This window comes from Peromyscus maniculatus, chromosome 3 (genome assembly GCF_049852395.1).
Source record: "Peromyscus maniculatus bairdii isolate BWxNUB_F1_BW_parent chromosome 3, HU_Pman_BW_mat_3.1, whole genome shotgun sequence".
NCBI lineage: Eukaryota > Metazoa > Chordata > Mammalia > Rodentia > Cricetidae > Peromyscus > Peromyscus maniculatus.
In genome coordinates this window covers 170,272,709-170,291,931 of record NC_134854.1, presented here as the reverse complement: position 1 = coordinate 170,291,931, position 19,223 = coordinate 170,272,709, and the positions used below count along the sequence as shown (strand labels likewise).

General features: G+C 35.4%; 1 protein-coding gene across 6 annotated transcripts in view; it reads right to left on the bottom strand.

Annotated features, from left to right (window-relative positions):
- Nucleotides 1–5,721: 5,721 nt before the first annotated feature.
- Nucleotides 5,722–19,223, bottom strand: part of Bicd1 (BICD cargo adaptor 1) — a 195,824-nt gene continuing 182,322 nt past the window's right edge. For 2 of the 6 annotated variants that reach the window (XM_006995906.4, XM_006995907.3), the window contains 2 exons: nucleotides 17,678–17,753; nucleotides 5,722–11,775 (listed from right to left, as the gene is read on the bottom strand). In XM_006995906.4, the coding sequence (XP_006995968.1) occupies nucleotides 11,688–11,775; nucleotides 17,678–17,753 (164 nt within the window). In that variant the 3' untranslated portion in view covers nucleotides 5,722–11,687. Of the gene's footprint in view, nucleotides 11,776–17,677; nucleotides 17,764–19,223 lie in introns of all 6 variants that reach the window. The other 4 variants (XM_042274397.2, XM_076568386.1, XR_013050257.1 and 1 more) reach the window with 3 other exon arrangements.

The following is a 19,223-nucleotide window of genomic DNA, read 5'->3' as shown; positions in this document are numbered from 1 at the left end:
GATATAGTTACAGTGACTATTCCTAGGGGTCTGTGAAAAAATATCTATTCACTTTAGATAAATAATCATGAACATACAAAAGCGATGATTCCTAACCCTAACTCCTAACTCTGAACCCCTAGTCCCATAACCCTAACCTTAACTCCTAACCCTAACTCTAACCCTAACCCTAACCCCTAACCCTTAACTCTAACCCTAACCTCTGACCTTCCACTTTTATTTCTGATTTCCTTGTGCAATTTGGAGTGGGTGGGGCATATTTCTTTTATAAAGAGATGGTATTTTCCCATAACTTAAAAAGCAAAACACATAAAAGCTACTACACCTGCTTACAGAGCCAGGCTTCAAGCTAGTCCCCTTCCATTGCATCCTTTGCTCCTTAGCACATAAACATTTCTATATGTCTATTTCAAAAATTAGAAAAAAATCAAATCCTTTTAAAATTTTCTCCCTTCTTTGCCATACATAAGATCACAGCACACCCAGTGTAAACATTTTTTTCTTCCCTTTGAAACTTTGTGGTATAAACTCCTCATCAATCTTCAGCTAATAGTTTAAGTCAAATTTCCTGTGATAATAATAATAACCAGCAACAATAAAGAAGTCACAATATGAAAGTATCAGCAGTTATTAAAATTTGTACTGCCTCTGAAGATTTCTGCTGCATGCTGCAGAAATGCAAAGTAGGAATTCAGCTGACTATGGCAAAAGCTATTACCTGGAAGAGTTCAGAACTCTTCCAGAGGATAAAGCCAAATCTCAAGGAGTCCTGATGTTAATGGCTTTTGAATATTAGCTGGTTTTTGCTATGAATTTCTTGTGTGGTATTCTAGCTTTTCCATTTCTATAACAGTGTGTTTGATTATTCATTGGGTACAATTTCCCCTATACAATTAAAGTATATGGATAACATCTCCCAACTGTGCTAACAGAATTCACACAGCCAGACCCCTAATTTCTGGCCTTTCTGTAATTACTGTCATTAGCAACATCTGGCCAGGTCCTCCAGATGAAAGTATCTTATCTGAGATACTTCCCAGACTTCCTAAGAACTGACTGCAGATGTATAGCATCCAGACTATCTATTATAGAAGGCCTGGCAGATGTGCTAATTAAGCTTAACCTTCCCCTTTCCAAGTCTTATCTCTAGTTCCAGATCTCCCTTTAACAATTAACCTGGTGCTTTACATACCAGGTACATCAAGCAGGTTGCCTAGCTACCAAGTGCACTTCCCCCTCCCCCACCAGAAAATGGTACAGCCAAAATAGATTTCAGACCCCAAGGGGAAAAAGGCAGTTTTATTTTCACTCATGATTTTGTAACTTATAGGCTCTTAACATTTTAATTAACCATTTCTAAGAATATAGTTTGAGCACATAAATCCCTTTTCTTAGAATTATTAGCTGAAATTAGCCTTCAGTTGATTCTACTTCCCATTAGTCACTTCCCTTTTGGGTTGTAAATGATAGCTGACAATTACTGCTCTTTGGGGTAGATCTTATCACCTCTCTGTTTGACCCTGAAAGGATTCAATCCTGTATGACCTTGCCTTGGCCAGGGAATTGCTGCTTTGTTTGGGTATATAACTGAAAAACCTCAGAGACTTGGGGGACTAGAAGAATGAGATGGAAAATGAGGAAGAGCTAAATGAGGAAGAACTAGGTGGGAAGGAACAAGATGGGAAAGAACTAAATGGGAAAAAAAAACTAGATGGGAGAATTAAGATAGAACTTAAAAAGAATAGCAGGAAAATGTAGAGAGAAATCAGGCAAGAAAGGAGCTAAGTAGGAGAGCAGAATAGAGGTTTAGAGAGAGAATTGACTCAGAAGAATAAAGTAAATGGAGTAAAGAGTTTCATGTACATAGATTCATTTGACATCATTAAGACTAGATTCCTCAGTTCATTGTAGATTCTTCCATGGATCCTGGGAAAAGACTATTAAGGGGCTGGATCCCAATAGTTAGATTCCTATTCTTTCAGAATTTTCTGTAATTTCAGCATACTATGGTACATGTATCAGAATTTATAAACTTTTGAGTTAAAATGTTACAGCTGTATGGAAAATGAAGTATTACAAGATGGAATCTTAAACTTATGGCAAACCATAAGTAGGCTGGGGCTCAGGGACTTTACATGACAGACCAAGTGCTTGGTGTGCTCCATTACATTTTCTCTAGAATATTTTCTTCAACCATAGAAACTGAAAATCAGCCATTGTTTCATCATACTCTGGACACTGTCATATAGCAGTCTGGATTCATTGAGACTTCTTGATTGCTTTAATGACCTGATGTCACTGCCCTGAAATGCTTAATCTTTGAACAAGAAATTCTACATTTTCTTTTCATACTTGCTCTCCCAAATTATATTCATCATTCTGCTGTGGGACATGAAACAGACTTCTATGTGAGTGTTTATAGTCACTCACAACTGACTTTTGTACTAACAGAGGTGAGGCTATGAAAGTATCCATCTTGTATGCCCTACAAATGTGGGTATGAAAGAAAATTAAGTAATTTTGTTGTAACTTTTACAACAATCTGCTATCATGGTTGACTTATTTTATTTTTATATTGTCCTCTATAATTTAGTTCTATTACACATCACATTTACTTTTGATACTTAAACTTCTGGCAGTGATATTTATCTTCAACAGGTATATTATGAATTAAACATCTGAGATTCTGTTACCCATGCAAATATGATTGATCTATAAACTGTTTAAGAAGCAATTCTATCAGAGGAATTAATTCACTCATGAAGGCAATTTATAATGATATTAAAGATCTAGTATTTTGACTCACCAGGAAGGTATGATAAGAATAACTACTTGTTAACTTAAATTCTTAGTGTCTGGTGATTCTAACTATGGGAATGTTAAGTCCTGTAAGAAAAGCTGGAGATCAAAAGACCCATTTCTCAGATAATAATCACTGTAAATCCTGCTGTGCATGTGCAGCACCAAATATTAAGAAAAGTGTATTGAAGTTCCAGTACATTCTGGACTTCCCTAAGCAATTGGGATTACAGGCATACTCCATATTACAAGCTGTCTGTAAAATGCAGAGGTTAAAAAAAAAAAAAAAACCAAAAAAACTTTTTCTATTTTCTTCTTGAGGCAGTCTTCCTAGCCTTAAACTCAAAAGCTCAAGTGATCTTCCTGCTCCTCCTGCCTCCACATCTCCAATAACTGTGACAGGGATGTGTCAATGTACCTGGATTAAAAAATACTTTCTTGATATTTATGGAGGCTTGTCTAATTATTTAAGTTTTAGGAATATGACAAACTATTGGTGTTACCGCATAAGAAAAAGCCAAGTATCAAATACACTTGTATGTCCAACCTCCTAAGACAAAAGTAAAAACAGTAGTTTTTAGAACAGGGAGAGATTTTTTTTCCAGACAGGGTTTCTCTGTGTAGCTTTGCACCTTTCCTAGAACTCACTCTGTAGCCCAGGCTGGCCTTGAACTCACAGAGATCTGCCTACCTCTACCTCTCGAGTGCTGGGATTAAAGGCATACGCCACCACTGCCCGGTGAGAGATTTTTTTTTTTTAAAGACAACTGTGTTTCTAATGTCTTCTGTTCCAAAGGTGAAGAGGCAACCTTACCCAGGCCCATAAATTTGATCAATTATACAAAGTATTTCATTTTTACTCATTAGCACCTCACATAAACCCATGCTTGCCTGTTTTTCCCCTATATAAAATGAAGCAGAGTCAAAACAGATGATTCCCAGAACAGCTGGTTTACTATCACTTATATTGAAGGAAGACCCTTTGCTTTACATCCAGTATCCACTTATGAGTGAGTATATACCACGTTTGTCTTTCTGAGTCTGGGTTACCTCATTCAGGATGATATTTTCTAGTTCCATTCATTTGCCTGCAAATTTCATGATGCCATTGTTTTTGTACTCCATACATATACACTCTATTGTGTATATGTACCACATTTTCTTTATCCATTCTTCGGTTGAGGGGCATCTAGGTTGTTTCCAGGTTCTGGCTATTATGAATAATGCTGCTATGAACACAGTTGAGCAAGAGTCCTTGTGGTATGATTGAGCATCCCTTGGGTATATGCCCAAGAGTGGTATCATTGGGTCTTGAGATTAATTGATTCCCAATTTTCTGAGAAACTGCCATACTAATTTCCAAAGTGGCTGTGCAGGTTTGCACTCCCAATAACAGTGGAGGAGTGTTTCCCTTGCTCCACATCCTCTCCAACATAGACTGTCATTAGTGTTTTTGATCTTAGCCATTCTGACAGGTGTAAGGTGGTATCTCAGAGTCATTTTGATTTGCATTTCCCTGATGACTAAGGATGTTGAGCAATTCCTGAAATGCCTTTCAGCCATTTGAGAGTCTTCCATTGAGAATTCTCTGTTTAGCTCTGTAGCCCATTCAAAAGCTAGCTAACAAGGAGGACCCTAAGAGGGATGTATGGATTGCCCTGGGAAGGGGAAATAGATGAGATCTTCATGAGTAAATTGGGGGTTAGGGGGCACAATAGAGGGTTGGGGATGGGGGATAAGAACATAAGGGAACAGGATGGTCGAGCTGGAACAGAGATGGAGTGGGAGAGCAATGAGAGAGATACCTTGATAGAAGGAGACATTATAGGGAGAAACCTGGTAGTAGGGAAGTTCCCAGGAATCCACAAGGATGATCCTGGAAACAATGGAGAGGGTGCCTGAACTGGCTTACCCCAGTAATCAGATCGGTGAATACCCTAACTGTCATCATAGAGCCTTTCTTCAGTAATTGATGGAAGCAGATGCAGAGATCCATAGCCAAGCACCAGGCTGAGCTCTAGGAGTCCAGTTGTAGAGAGAAAAGAAGGATTCTATGAACAACAGGCATCAAGATCATGATGGGGAAATCTACAGAGACAACCAAACCAAGCTAGTGAGAACTCATGAACTTTAGACCAACAGCTGTGGAACCTCCATGGGATTGGACTAGGCCCTCTGCATAAACAAGACTATTGTGTAGCTTGATCTGCTTAAGGGGCCTCCATCTCTGGTGCATGAGCTGGATCCATCTCTGGTGCATGAGCTGACTTTTTGGAGCCCATTACCCATGGTAGGACAGCCTTGATGTAGTGGGAGGAGGTTGTACCTGCCTCAACTGAATGTACCAGGCTCTGCTGACTCCCCATGGGAGGCCTTAACTTTTAGAGGAGGGAATGGAGGGTGGGTTGCTCATGGAAGGCTGGAGGGTGGGCAGGAGGAGGGAAGAGGAGGGATCTGTGATTGGTATGCAAACCGAATAAAAAAATTTCTTAATAAAAAAGGGGGAGAAAAAGAAGAAAGACCCAGTAAAAGTGACCTCCCTTACATTTGCTGACTTGGCTCTTTCCTATGTAAAAGAAAAAAGGATTACTTCCAAATATAAAGCTCCATTCTCTTTTCTTTAAATCACTGTTTCCTGAATTAATACATTTCTAGCTGAATTCAACTAAATGCATCTTCCTGCCAAAATACCCTTTAAGGAAAGATTACGAGTAGGAAAAGGAGAAAATAAAGTTGATTCATATCACTTAACAGGAATATGCAGAAATATTAAAGCAAACCTTTCTGTTTTTAGTTTAAATAAGATCTTATATTGGACAAAAATATATATTATATAGAGGTTCCTATACTTTTTATTTGTTGTAAGCATAAATGAAAATGGCACACAGAAAAATTCTAAACTAATAAAAAATTTAGCATTGATGAAATGAACAAAAGATAATCATTTTATTTACTGAAAAAAAGTTTTGCATTACAATATGGTCAGTTGGTAAGATTAACCAACATAGTAATTATTAGTATCTGGTTATTTCCTTAGCAATGGAGTGCCTTTCATACAACTACTGAATGTATAATCATATCACAGAAACAAGCATATGTCATATGGATTCTCCTTTGTGAAACTCACTTGGGATTATCTACAATAAAAAAGTAAAAAGAACATCAAATAATAAATTCGTAAGAACTTTCTATACTTAAAACAAATTCATGTGTCTTTGATAATGTCTCTGATGTTTGGATTTTTAAATAATTAGCAAAACCATTTCTTAAATTGGTCTTTAGTCATGTTTTCACATGGTATTATTATTATTAGATAGAAACGTTTCACAATGTTTAAGCCCCAAAGGCATAATAAGAGAGGGAGGAATAACTTAATCATTACAAGAATAATCATACAGCACAGAAATTAGGTTTGACCACACACAACACAAATTTTAACATGGGAAAGAAACACAACATCAGAATCATGTCTTCATATATGCGTAGCCATGCAAATAAAAACAGTGAATATATTACAAAAATGTCATAAAAGATTTTCAAAAATATTGTTTGATTGACGCTAACTGTCAAACCATTGAGCTTAAAAGTTCTATGGCAATAACATTAAAAAGTATTTCCTCTAATTTGCCACACAATAATAGCTTTGAACCCAGTTATTCCTTTTGTAGACCAGGCTGGCTGGAACTCAGAGATCTGCCTGCCTTTGCTTCCCAAGTGCTGGGATTAAAGATGTGCGCCACCACTGCCCCTAGGATTCCTTCTGTTTCACCATTACAAGATAAAGATTTGTCAACACAGTGATGCCATTTCCCTTAAACAAAAAGCATACATTCACACTAAGAAGCATCAAATTTACTTCTCAATGGTCTCAGCAAGTTATAATGAGCAGCAACTGATTATGAAAGTTAGTTAAAATAAAATAAATCTTCAGCAAGTGTTGTAGAGCAATTAAACTCCAATCTCAGAAATTATCTGGTTCAGCAGGTCATTTAAGCTTCAGTTCAGATGTGGCAGATTATTAAACAACCCCAGCTGAGAGGTGTAAAAATACACTTGAGGATTAAAGCCATGCACTTCAGTATGGAAAGGAGACCCAGTACATGTAACAGCCTCCTTGCATTCCTAGTGAAGAGATCACAAGACAAGTAAGGTTTCAATGTAGAATCCATGTTATGGGTATGGGAAAGCTTACATGATGTGAAATATTTCATGCAAACATCTTATATTCTTGCCTTATAACGACAGAGGTTAATTGCTTGTGCCTTCTCATAAACAGATTGTCAGTTCTGAAAAATCCCAAATCAAAGCACATATTCTAATACAAATTATCTCATTAATTTATACCTTGAGTAACAAGATGAAAGAGGTGTCTCAGTTGAAGTCTTTCAGGTATTTAAATAAAAGAACCAGGCTACAATATATCAGGGACTATTGTAGTTAAAATGGCATTTACATAAAGATTTAATTTCAGACAACTCATCTTGGGCTATTATTACAGAAAATGGAAATGGTCACTCAGGAGCTAGGGACACCAATTCTGAAGTACATACTTATTTCTCAACATGGGCACTGGCCATGCTGACTAGCATGACTTCAGTTCGGCAGTTTTCTGCTTTATCTGAAAACAATTTTTGTAGCCTTCATGCAAAGATTATTTTAAATCACTCTTATTTATTAAAAAACAAAAGTTTTAAACTTGTGGACTTTACAAATTTAGTTATATGTACAGTATCAATTCATTTGTGACCTCCTTGGATTGAATGAATAGGATTCTATGTGGGGAAATCCATTAGTTTTTGTTTTGTTTGTTTTGTAGTGCGGTGGATGCTACCCAGGGTCTCACACAGGTCCAGCAAGCACCCCATTGCTGAGCCACACCCTATTCCTGCCCACTGATTTCTTCTTAAGAAAGATTAAATCTTTTGATTGACTAATACAATAAAAGTTGACATTTATCACAGTAGAAAATATATTTGATTTATTCATTCCATTATTTGTAATCTGTGCTTGGTTATTGGAGAGCATTTTATTCAATGTAGTATATGAGGGAATACCCACATTCTTAGCTAGTTTAATAAACCAATTGTTCATGCTTATTTAATAGAGAAGGACTTATCTATACAAGAACATGTTCTATGGCATAGGTAAAGCAAATGTTAAAGACAGAAGATCTTTGTAAGTAAATAGAATTTAAGGAGTATTTGTCTCCTTTAAGAGACTGCATACCTTCTATTTATGAAGTTTTCTTGAGGGTTTTTGCTTTTTAGACTTTGACATTGAAGTTCTTTAAAGTGAAGTTGCTATTCCAGACAACTTTGAAGAACTCCTTTTAAAAAATAATACCTTAGAAAATTAAGATTGTTATCCTAGTTCAAAAGTAAAAATATTTCATGACCAACCAGTAAAAATTAGACATATTTTAGATTTCAAAACAAAAGAAATCATAGAATTGTGAGCTCCTACAATAATACATTATTGTAAATTGTCTATACTTACTAGACTACCAGTGCATTCCATTTTTAAAAACAAATCATTATAATCCAATGATTAATTTTCCACTGTTAAAAATCTCTTTCTACAGAGATTTTTGTGAACTCTAACCTTTCACAATTAGTCTTATGGGATCTGTAGCTACTTTCTACTATTTGTTAAATTCTTTTTGTTGGACCTCTCCTTTAGGCAAATGTAAAGTATAACTTCAAATAAGTCTTTTCTTCATTCCTAAATTTATATTTTCTAGAAGTTTTCAAAATTCTTTTTTCCTTCTCCTCTTTCTTTTAAATCCAGAATTAGATATGCAAAAGGTTTATGCATCCAAAGTTTTTTTATGCTTCTAAGCACTTAGGCCAATCACAGTTTATTGCTCTTTTTTATTTTACTATTATGTGTTAATGAAAAATCCTCTGTGGGAAAGCATTTCTGCATACTAATTCTTCTATTCGGTTTTGTAATTGTGCTTACATTAAAAAAAAAAAAAAAGGAGACCAGTAAGATGGCTCAGCAGATGAAGATGCCTTCTACTAAGCCTGAGAATCTGAGTTTAATCCTTGGGGTCCACATAGTTGTGGGAGAGAAGCAATTCCTGTAGGTTTTCCTCTGACTCTTCCACACATGCTGTGGATATGCATGTGTGTACATGCATGCATGTGCACACACACACACACACACACACACACACAGAGTAAAATGTAATAAAATTTTTTACAATAGTTGGTTACTTTGCCTAACTAATCTTGAACATTACTTCTCACCTTTGTTTGAAATGTTTACAACAATTAGCATTTGCAGTGTTTCTATAGTTTATATTTTAATATCAAATGCACCTTCAATTATTCTTACTGAGATTCATGCTTTTTGTTTCATCAGTTTTTCACTTTTTCGGTTTCTTTTTTACATCCCAATGTTATCTTTACAGGCATTCATTTTTATCAGCACTATACATTTATTCATTGAAAAGGTCTGTAAATAAATAAATATAAATATGGCTCCATCTAAACTATACTAAATGTTGTGGTACAACATAAATAAAAGATAATCTCTTACTGCTTAGAGATTACCACCTACTTTTGTGCTGAAAATGAGAAATTTGTTTCAAAGTTTCTATATCTTCTTGGTTAAATTCTGTTAAAATTAATATTTTAAAGAATTAATATTTCAAAACAAACACTTCATACTCTGTTCAAATAAACAACTAAAATGAAACACATTTATAAAAGACTTATTGATAAATTTCATATTGGAAGAAATCAGCTTTACACACAAACGCAATGTAGCTATGTCAACAGTGGTTACACAGGGAAGAGATCCATTGTTGAGTTCCCATTCCAAAGACACAACTCATTCTGGGGTACTTATTTAAAAAAGGCATTTTATCCCTCAGGTCAAAGTCAACTTAGCAACTACGACACTTCTTGGGTTTTAATTCATGCTTAGGAAAGGGGAAAGTGAAAAAGAAAGAACAGAAGAAGTTGTCTTTAATTGAACTCCAATGAAAATCGATACTGTCTCACTGATATTGGCACCAGGCAAATTCAACACCAATAAATGAGAATGTACAGAAATAAAAAAGCAATACAGGCAGGAGCAACTATGTGGGGATTCTGACTGGCTAGGACTTCCATCAGGATCTGTCTTGTATGTTGCTGTACTTTAACCTGCATCCCTATTTGGGCAACTATTTCAACTATTACTCCAAGTTGCATAAGAAATGACACGAAAACATTATTCAGATAAGGAACACAAAATCTTTGGGTTGCTTTGGTAACTATGACTGCTACTCAACAGGAACAGAAAAAACAAAGTTCCTGCAATGTGCTTTGTGACTGACAGCTGACCTTTGATGGAGCACTTCATAAATGTGCCACAAGCTGGGAAGCTCTGAAATCTCTGTTGTCTTCCTACAGCGCTAGTCATCTTTTTGCTAACAGTGAGGACCAGTTTTGTTTTGAAGAGAAGTTAAAGATACTGTTAAGTGAAAAGGTAAAATCTTTATGGTTTTATGTAAGTTAAGGCTACCTGACAAGGACAAGGAGTCAGGGTTAGGCGCAATTATGTGGGCAGCACTTGAGAACTGAGGAATCCAAGTTAGACCTCACAGCTCAATTAGCTGTTGTCCTTGTTTTCTCAATAATGCAAAACCTAAAATTTTCTATGAAATTCTACTGACTTAAATAAAGTCATAAAAATTACCTAGCAGAATCTGTAAATTAAATAGGAATATGTCTTATCTCAATATAATATGACTGTAGGCACCTGAGTATTTGTCAAAAGTAGACAATGATCTAAGGTTTATTATTATTTTTTTTTGGCAAGAAAGATTCATTGTGAAATAAACAAACAACAAAAACATACACTTTATGCACAAATTAACAAGCCAAGCCTACCTTACAGCTATATATGTATATGTTTTTACATTTATAGTGATCCCTTTTAGTGGGAAACCCATAGTAAGACCCTAAATTTGGAAAAAGTTTAAAAAAATTTGTGGTCATTAAATAAACACACCATTTCTTTCCTTCTAGTAATTTGCCCTTCTTTAACACACACACACACACACACACACACACACACACACACACACACACACAATCACACAGGAGCAGCACCAATATATCTACTCAACTTCAATTTTAAAAAAATTAAAGATACAATCAAAACTTGATTAAGTCAATGAATCATATCTTTGCCTCTTTCTTAGATTTACTTAATAAATGTCCACTGAAGAATTATAGTAAAAAAAACTAGCAATTAATGAGTTACTAATTAGAAAATAACTGCATAAAGAATATTTATGTAGCAGCAAAACAGTGTTAACATTCTGATGCACCTCATTTGTAATTTTCTGCAAAAAAAGGACCATAATCTTGCCAGTTCCAGATTTTAAACTAAATTAAATTGAGCAAACTATGAGTATTTAAAAATAAATGAATTCTGCTTACAGAAGGTATCTTTATAAACACAAACCATATAGCAAATAAAATATAAAATAAATATCAATGAAAATATTGGAATCAACTTCGATGACTGACTTTGAAGTATAGGAATAGATGATTTTACAACATATCTGTTTACATTGTCTTGGATCTCTTTTATGCTGTGGAGGTAAAGCCAGCTAACTGAGATACATGTTTCATTTAAATTTCAAGTGAACTGTTGCCATTTGATTGCAGGTCATCTGTGACTCAGATAAACCATAAATTGTTTGATTACACCAGGTTCAATGCATCATTTTATTCTTCTGAACTCTCTCTCTCCTCTTCAAAAATGATGGACTGTAATCTATATGTACATCTAATCTCCAGGAAGAAAACACCTGCTAGATCTCAGGCAGTGTCCTCGGTGTGGCTACAAAACCTTCAGCCCATATACTCATCCATGAGAGATGAAGACTAGGGGTAAGGAGGCTTGGTGAGACAATGAAGAGGAGCACACTGTGAGCTGGAATGTGGCTGCTCCTCAGGGAGGGCAATGTCCGGACTGAAAATGAGAAAGAAGGCAGTTAGCAAAATCATACTGGTAAACAACCACATACACTGTGATGGTCAGACAAATTATTGCACTATACATTTTAAACACATGAACAGAAACTTTGTGAAGAAAATTGTTTAAATTCAAAGCATGCCAAGAAAAATTCAGGTTTTAAAGCAGAGCATGGAAAAAGAAAAAAAGAAAAAGTAAAGAGAAACTTTGGGAACTGATACATGAACTTGTCCTTCAAGCCAAGTACTCAGTTTTTGCACAGTCTCCAACTCCTAGATCTCTGGGTTGGCAGTAAAGTGTCATTAGATCAGTACTTTTCAAACTTTATTATCTTGGTAAAGGAGACGTTGAGTTATCAGGGCCAGTAAGGAACTCTAGAGCCTGTATTTGCCATGTGCTCTCTGTGGTTCAGGTGGTGCTAGCCCAGAGACCAAGACATTAACATTTATAAGAATCTAGTTTACTACAGAGACTCAGAAAGATAATCCACTTGCTCGTGAAGTCTAGTTTGCTCTTAGGGTTTCTCCACTTTGGTTTGGTGGTATGAAAAAAAAAAAAAAAACCTGATGACTTTTACGGCATTGTACATTTGTTAAGTGAATGATGTGGTCTTCTAACCAACAGGACACCTCTGAGTGCCTCCAGTTGTAATGAGCCTGGTCTCAGACTCTTCAATGTCTTGATGAATAATCTTGAAGAGTAAAGTAGTAAAATCATTAGATTTCCAAGGATAAAACTACAAAACATATTTGGGTCGATATCTTTTAAAACATGATTATCAACAGGGGGAGGGTACCATGGGTTTTTTTAAATTGGAAAACATGGTCTACTTCCCCATATATTATGAATTTTAGTATTGTAACTCATTTCTATTGGGAGTATTTGTTGTAACTATTCAAAGTTTATTATTTATATATTTAAATAATTTTAAAAGCAATATTATCAATGGATTAATTAAACATCAGATTAAACAGATAATTTTGAAGCTTTGGTACTGAAATTGTCAATCATATGTATCTGTTGAACATTAGTATAAAACCATAATTTAGTAAATATTTAGCAAGAAGTTACTTCCTGAGCTCTTTGAACCACTGTAAATTTAGTTCAAAAGGAAACTGATGTCCTATACTGATTAGGATGACCAATGGTAAAAATTATTTTTCCTGTTTCTTTTTCTTTTTGGTGATGCTTGGGAAGAAACACAAGACTTCATACAGTTTAGGCAAGCAGTCTGTGACTAAGCCACAGCTCTAACCCATGTGTATAAATGTAGCAAATACAAAATGGTGGAACAAGGATCAAGAAGGTAGTGTACAGTTTAATCAATTAATGATAAAAGGAAAAAAAATCAATGCTGGGTAAGATTATCCCTAACCTCCCCAATAGTCAATGGTTAAGGAATAACAGATTAACAATAAATCAGAGAGACTACCTCAGACCCTGTGGTTTTTTGTAAGTTAGAAATAATTTCTTTCTATGGAATTAAACATAAAGTACAGTATAAGTTATAGCAAGTGATATTATGGTAATCGCATTATGCAGGAAGGACCTTGTATGATGCAGTACTCTTCTTCCTAGAATGTTTTTGCATGGCTAGCTAAGGAGAGCATAGCCCAAGCAGTGGCTATAGTTCAGTTGGCTCAACATCTTGATGTGTCATTCATGATAACTTAAAATTATTTTCATCATTTAAAATTCCTTATAAAGTGAAAGTTGGACTATTTTACACCATAGTATCAGTATTTTAAGTTTGCATAAGAGGTAGTAACATCATGTACAATAAAACATATTCTTGATTGACAGGTTAATAAGTTATTTTAACATAAACATTTGGCACATTATTACTTAAAGTATAACATGAATTCAGTTTCCATTTTGATTGCTAAATATCTTTAGAAGACTGCTTGTTATTCAACCTTTACTATAAATAACTTTTCACTGGAAGAACATGGCAACAGAGAGCCTAACAATTCATTACTAAAACATTTAAAGTATTAAGTTGGGCATATCTTCAGGAAGTTTGAAATATCTTCAAAAAGGTTATTTGTAGTGATACATTGTTTTCCCCAATATATTGTGCACCCTAATAAAGCTTATCTGAGGATCAGAGGAAAAAGCCAGCCATTATATTAAACATAGAAGTCATGCAATGGTAGCACATGCCTTTAATCCTAGCATTTGGGAGACAGAGATTCATCCAGATCTCTGTGAGTTCAAGGCCACATTGGGGAACAGAGCAAGGCATGGTGACACACGCTGTTAATCCCAGCACTAACCATAGAGGTCTGGAGGTCTGTATAGACAGACAGGCAGCGATGTAGCTGGGTGGAGACAGGAAGTGAAATGCAGAACGGAACAGTATAGGCTGGGTATACAGGAAGTAGGTCTCTTTGGCTGAGGATCTCCAAGTGGTAAGAATGTGGCTGGCTTCTTTCTGCTTTTCTGATATCCAGTTTTAACCCTAATATCTGGCTCCAAGTTTTTTATTAATAAGACCATTTAGTAATTCATCTTACAGTTATTATTTTTCTTTGTCTTTTTCCAGGTAAATACAACTTAGTAGATGTGAAGATGTGATAAATATTACAAATTTTTATATATTTAAATATTATGTCCAAGGCTATAACATCATTTCCTATTGTATCATTATGTATAAAAATTTTTAATAACTTAGAATAGAATCAGCCTGCAAATAGTCCAAAAAATTGAATTGTATTTATTGAAACATGACATACTGTGCTCTTACCTTCTATTTAAATATTATTTTGTGGTGTTTTCCATTTTCATGACTTGTATAGATTGTGCATGAGACTCCAATTAAAAACTTTAATATCAAAAAACAAAGTATATAGATGTTGGGAATGTGGCATAAACCTGCAATTAAAGCTTTTTGAGAGGCCAGGGCAGGAGGATCACTTAAAGCCCAGGAGCTCATGTAATTCATGATAAGCCTAGACCACATAGCAAGACTATGTCTCAAAACAAAACTATATGTGGAAAAGTTCTACATTTTCAGTGTAAGAGCACTTTATTAAGAAACTAAGGAATTGAGAAATCATATACCTTAAAAGTTATGTGAATACAACATGTTTACAGTCCTGAATTTAACTCCCAGAAGTAAAAAAACAGTTACAGTTACTAAGTATATACATATAAACTGGAGGGAAGTAAAAAACTTTTTTTTTTCAAAATGAGAAACAAAGAGAACATCTGATTTGAAATCACTCAATATTCCTAGAAATTTTTCTCATGTTTCACTGAATATCCACTTTCAATTCAAAGAAACTGAGTCAGCTAGATAACTTACACAAAGCTTTCTTTGTTCTGCCAACTGTAGACAAAATGACTGGCTCCTTATCTAAGTGCAGCAATGCTCCATGGTGGACAGGGATGGGTGTTAAATATTTGGCTCAGTTGTTCTGTGTGCCTAACCCTGATTTCCTCATTTAGAAGAGTATAACAGCTGCTTAGCCTATAGGGGAATCACAGTAACTAACACATGTGAAGAACTTACCCTTGCCTGGTACCCAGTATGAGTTCTGATGCTGGTTGTGTATTGCCTTTCCTGCCTAGAAGGAGTAAGAGGACAGTGCAGTACTGACTCAGGTCCTCCTGTAGCAGAAGCCAGTCAGGACCCAAGCCACTCTGAAGAGGAGTCCTTCCAAATCTCTAGACATTAATCCTTTCTCTGTGTGTACTATAGTGAGGAAGAGAAGAAGTCTGTTCTAGACATGCTACAACTACTTGAATAGAAACTAGCAATGTCTGAAATTCACTAAATTGCTTTTATTTCAGTAAATCACTCCCAGGGAGACAGGAAGCACCAACATTAAGTAACCACAGAAGAGAAGGAATACATTTGCATCCCTGAGTCACGGAAATTTTTTAAAGCAGTAGTATGCCAACTCTGCTCAAGCAAACTGGATTGGCCACAAAATAAACAGATTTTTGGTCAGGGATGATAGTGTACAGAAGTGTGAATTCTAACAGCAGACTGGGCAGACATGCCAGGCCCTTCATCACTGAATTCCCCCAGTGTCTGTGCTTTTTACCTTATAAGTAAAGAAAGAACATAGCTGGCAGAAACAGCTTTCCAAGATTACACATATAGGGTGTAAAAGATAGGATCACAAGCCAAAAATCTGACTACAAAGCTCATCCACTCAGTTATGTAGTCAACATTTATGGGGCATCTGTACAGTGTTAGCACTACCCTGGAGCCCCAAATGAAGGAGGCTCCTTTGTAGAGTGTAGACTAGAGGTTCAGACTCCAGGTTCTCAGTCACTATACTATAGAATCTCTCTCTGATCAACTTGAACACTCATACTAATATTCATTACTTATATAATTGAAATTATCCAGAATTGGCTATTATTATAAATGCCATCAACATATTAGTAAAGAACAGTTCTGAGAAGCTGGAGAGATGGCTCAGTAATTAAGAACATACGTTATTCTTGCAAAGGACCTGGGTTCAATTCCCAGCACCCACATAGTGTTTCACAACCATCTGTAACTCTACTTCCAAGAAATCCAGTGCCCTCTTCTAACCTTTCCAAGCACCAAGCATGCATGGTGCACATACATACATGCAAGCAAAACATTCACACATAAAATAAAATAAATACAAAAAATAAGGAATATTTCTGAGGTAAATGTATGATCAGTTTTCTAAGAGACATCAATCAGAAGACACTATTTACAATGTACTTTGGGGGGTGACAATGCAGCTCAATAGTAGATCCCTTAACATTGCATATGTAGACCCTAGGTTCAATCCACAATACTGGGGGCAGTGTTCCACTTACATAGGCAATAGAACACATCACATTCTAGCTTTAGATGTATTGCTTCTGTATTGGCGGGTACCCAGTTACCCTAAGGCATGAACATGTGTGTCTGCTGCTGACAGCTACTCATCTCAAACACACACATGGACCCATGTTTGGGTTGGCCCTTGCTTGACACAAGACTTCTGGTAGGAGAACAAGAGATGCATTATGTATAGTAATAAGCTTGGTACCAGCAGAAGCCAGGTAAGTGAGGATGAAAGACATTATGGAGATGAGGAGGTTCTGACAAGATGCTGCTAGGCTGGGGGAGTCACTAAGGATGGAACTAGTAATTGTTTTGGAGTGCTTTAAACTGGAATATGAACTGTCAGCAAACTCTCAAGTTCAATGTCTAGGGAGTCTACAAACATGCCTTTAAAACACTGCATTTCAGATAAAGGGAAAATAATCACTGCAATTTTTTAAAATTCAGATTTGAATTTTTCTCCCTCTTTCCCCCTGCCCTGTTTTTTTAAAAATAGATTTTGGAGACAGTGTTATTCTGTATCACAAGCTGGCATTGAACTCAATATATAACTCATGCTGGTCTCAAACTCAGCATCTTATCACAGCATCCAAAGTACTGGGGTAACAGGTACATACTATCACAAATTCAATTTTAACAATGGGACTGAGTAGACAGAAAATGGAAACCCTTTTATAAAGTATCCTAGAATGGAATTAGATATTTTCCATGTCTATTTGCATATATTTTCACTGTTTGTTTGCCTAAGATGTATATTTGAAGGACAAAAAGATAAAAGTAGGTCAAATAGCTTAAAATTACAGGTTTGAGATTGGAGGCAATGACACACTGGCATAACACAAGTGTTTGCTCACTAGGGGAAATGAAGCAGCCTTTATTCTACCAGCTAGTGGTTGATGACATTGCACTAACTCCTGTGCATGCTCATAGGGAATATGGATTTCAAGTAACAAGGGCATCATCATGTAGCCAATTCATGAAAAAACATGCAATAACATATAAAGATGCATAGGTAGTTATGGTCTTGGGAAGGGGAGCTGACATGCAGCTGGTGGGAGAAGGAAGGACCTGTGAATTTACCTGACAGTTGGGTAGTCTTGCCTCCCAGTTAGTTGTGAGCACTGTGGCGGTACGGAGGCAGCAGGCTGCTGACAATCTACAAGAAACTAATAAATTAGACATGTACACAAAGAGATGACATAAAGATGTTAGCAACAGTAACTAAATCAGCTGCCTGAGATTTAGTGAGGAATGTGCACTCAGAAACATCTAGATTAAGTGTGGGTTTTTTGGGTGTGTTTTCCTTGACTAACGCCAATAGAAAAGACAGAATTTTTTTTAATTAAATACAATATTAGAAAAACTAATGGCATAAAAATAGTTGCAATAGTTTTTAAAGTACATTATGTCCTATGGCATTCATAGTTGGTGTTCTGATGTCTCTAAAGTCAGAGTCTATTGATATAAAAAAATTTTCAACTTCTGAACTTGAACATGATGCTGATTACTTGATTAGCACATAGATCTGCTGTTCTAAAATGGAATATATTTAGGTAACAGATTTTATTATCAGGGCATATAATAATATTGTCAAACTCACAGATATTTTGAAAAAGTCAAACAATACCTTATTAAGAGGATATTGAACAAGAAAATTATCTTTATAGTTTTCGGAAAATTGATTGTATGTGTTGAAAATAATTCTTAGCAGAAATCTGGTTCATTATATAAGAAAATTTGAGTAACTTGGGCTGATGAAGGAAGCCAACCTTACTAATGGTACTCACTTTGTTTGGTTTTTATTACTTTAAAACCATATACTATAACTCATACTAGATTAACTACATGTTATAAGTTGTCATTGTGTTAATCATAAACTCCAAAAAGATAGGTCTAAGCCATCACAAATCAGTTTGCTCTCTAGCATTGGGTTTACAATATTAGAAATATACAAAAGGCTAGTGGGAAATATATACATAATATTTTTTCAAAAAAGTCTGAAAAAAAAGCAAAAATGGAAGTTGGGTTTAAAATGATTCTTGAAGCATTTTCTTTGCTGAACAGTTTAGACATGTAGAAGATATTAAAGCCAAGTCACCTAAAATTCTGGATTTACAGGGTTAAGACTCTATTCAAATTTATGTTTAAAAGCTCATATCTAAGTCATTGCTGTTCTAAAATCACTATATTCTATTTTATAAAAAAATGTATCAGAATTTGGTATTTCTAGAATATCAAAATTCACAACAATGTTTTTAAGAAACATAAACTTTCTAATGAAATATAGAAAGCAACATGAAATAAGCTTGATTTGAGTTCTCTATAGCATCATTATTGAGGGGACTCTTACACAGTGATCTTTGTTGCAGCTTAACCATTTCTTATTAATAGGAATGAGGAAATCTGAATCTGTATTAACTGATATTTAGACTTATCATACTTGGACTTCTTTCTCTGATTTCTCAGAATTTGAGGTGTCCCCTTTTTATTGTTTTGTCCCTTTTAAGTTCGACCAGCTCCAATGGTTCTCTTTTGTAAAAACTCAAGGCTTTAGAAATTAACTCCTTCTTCCCAAAACTTTTCTATCTGTGTTATAATTTGGACAAATTCAGACAGCTAACTGAAT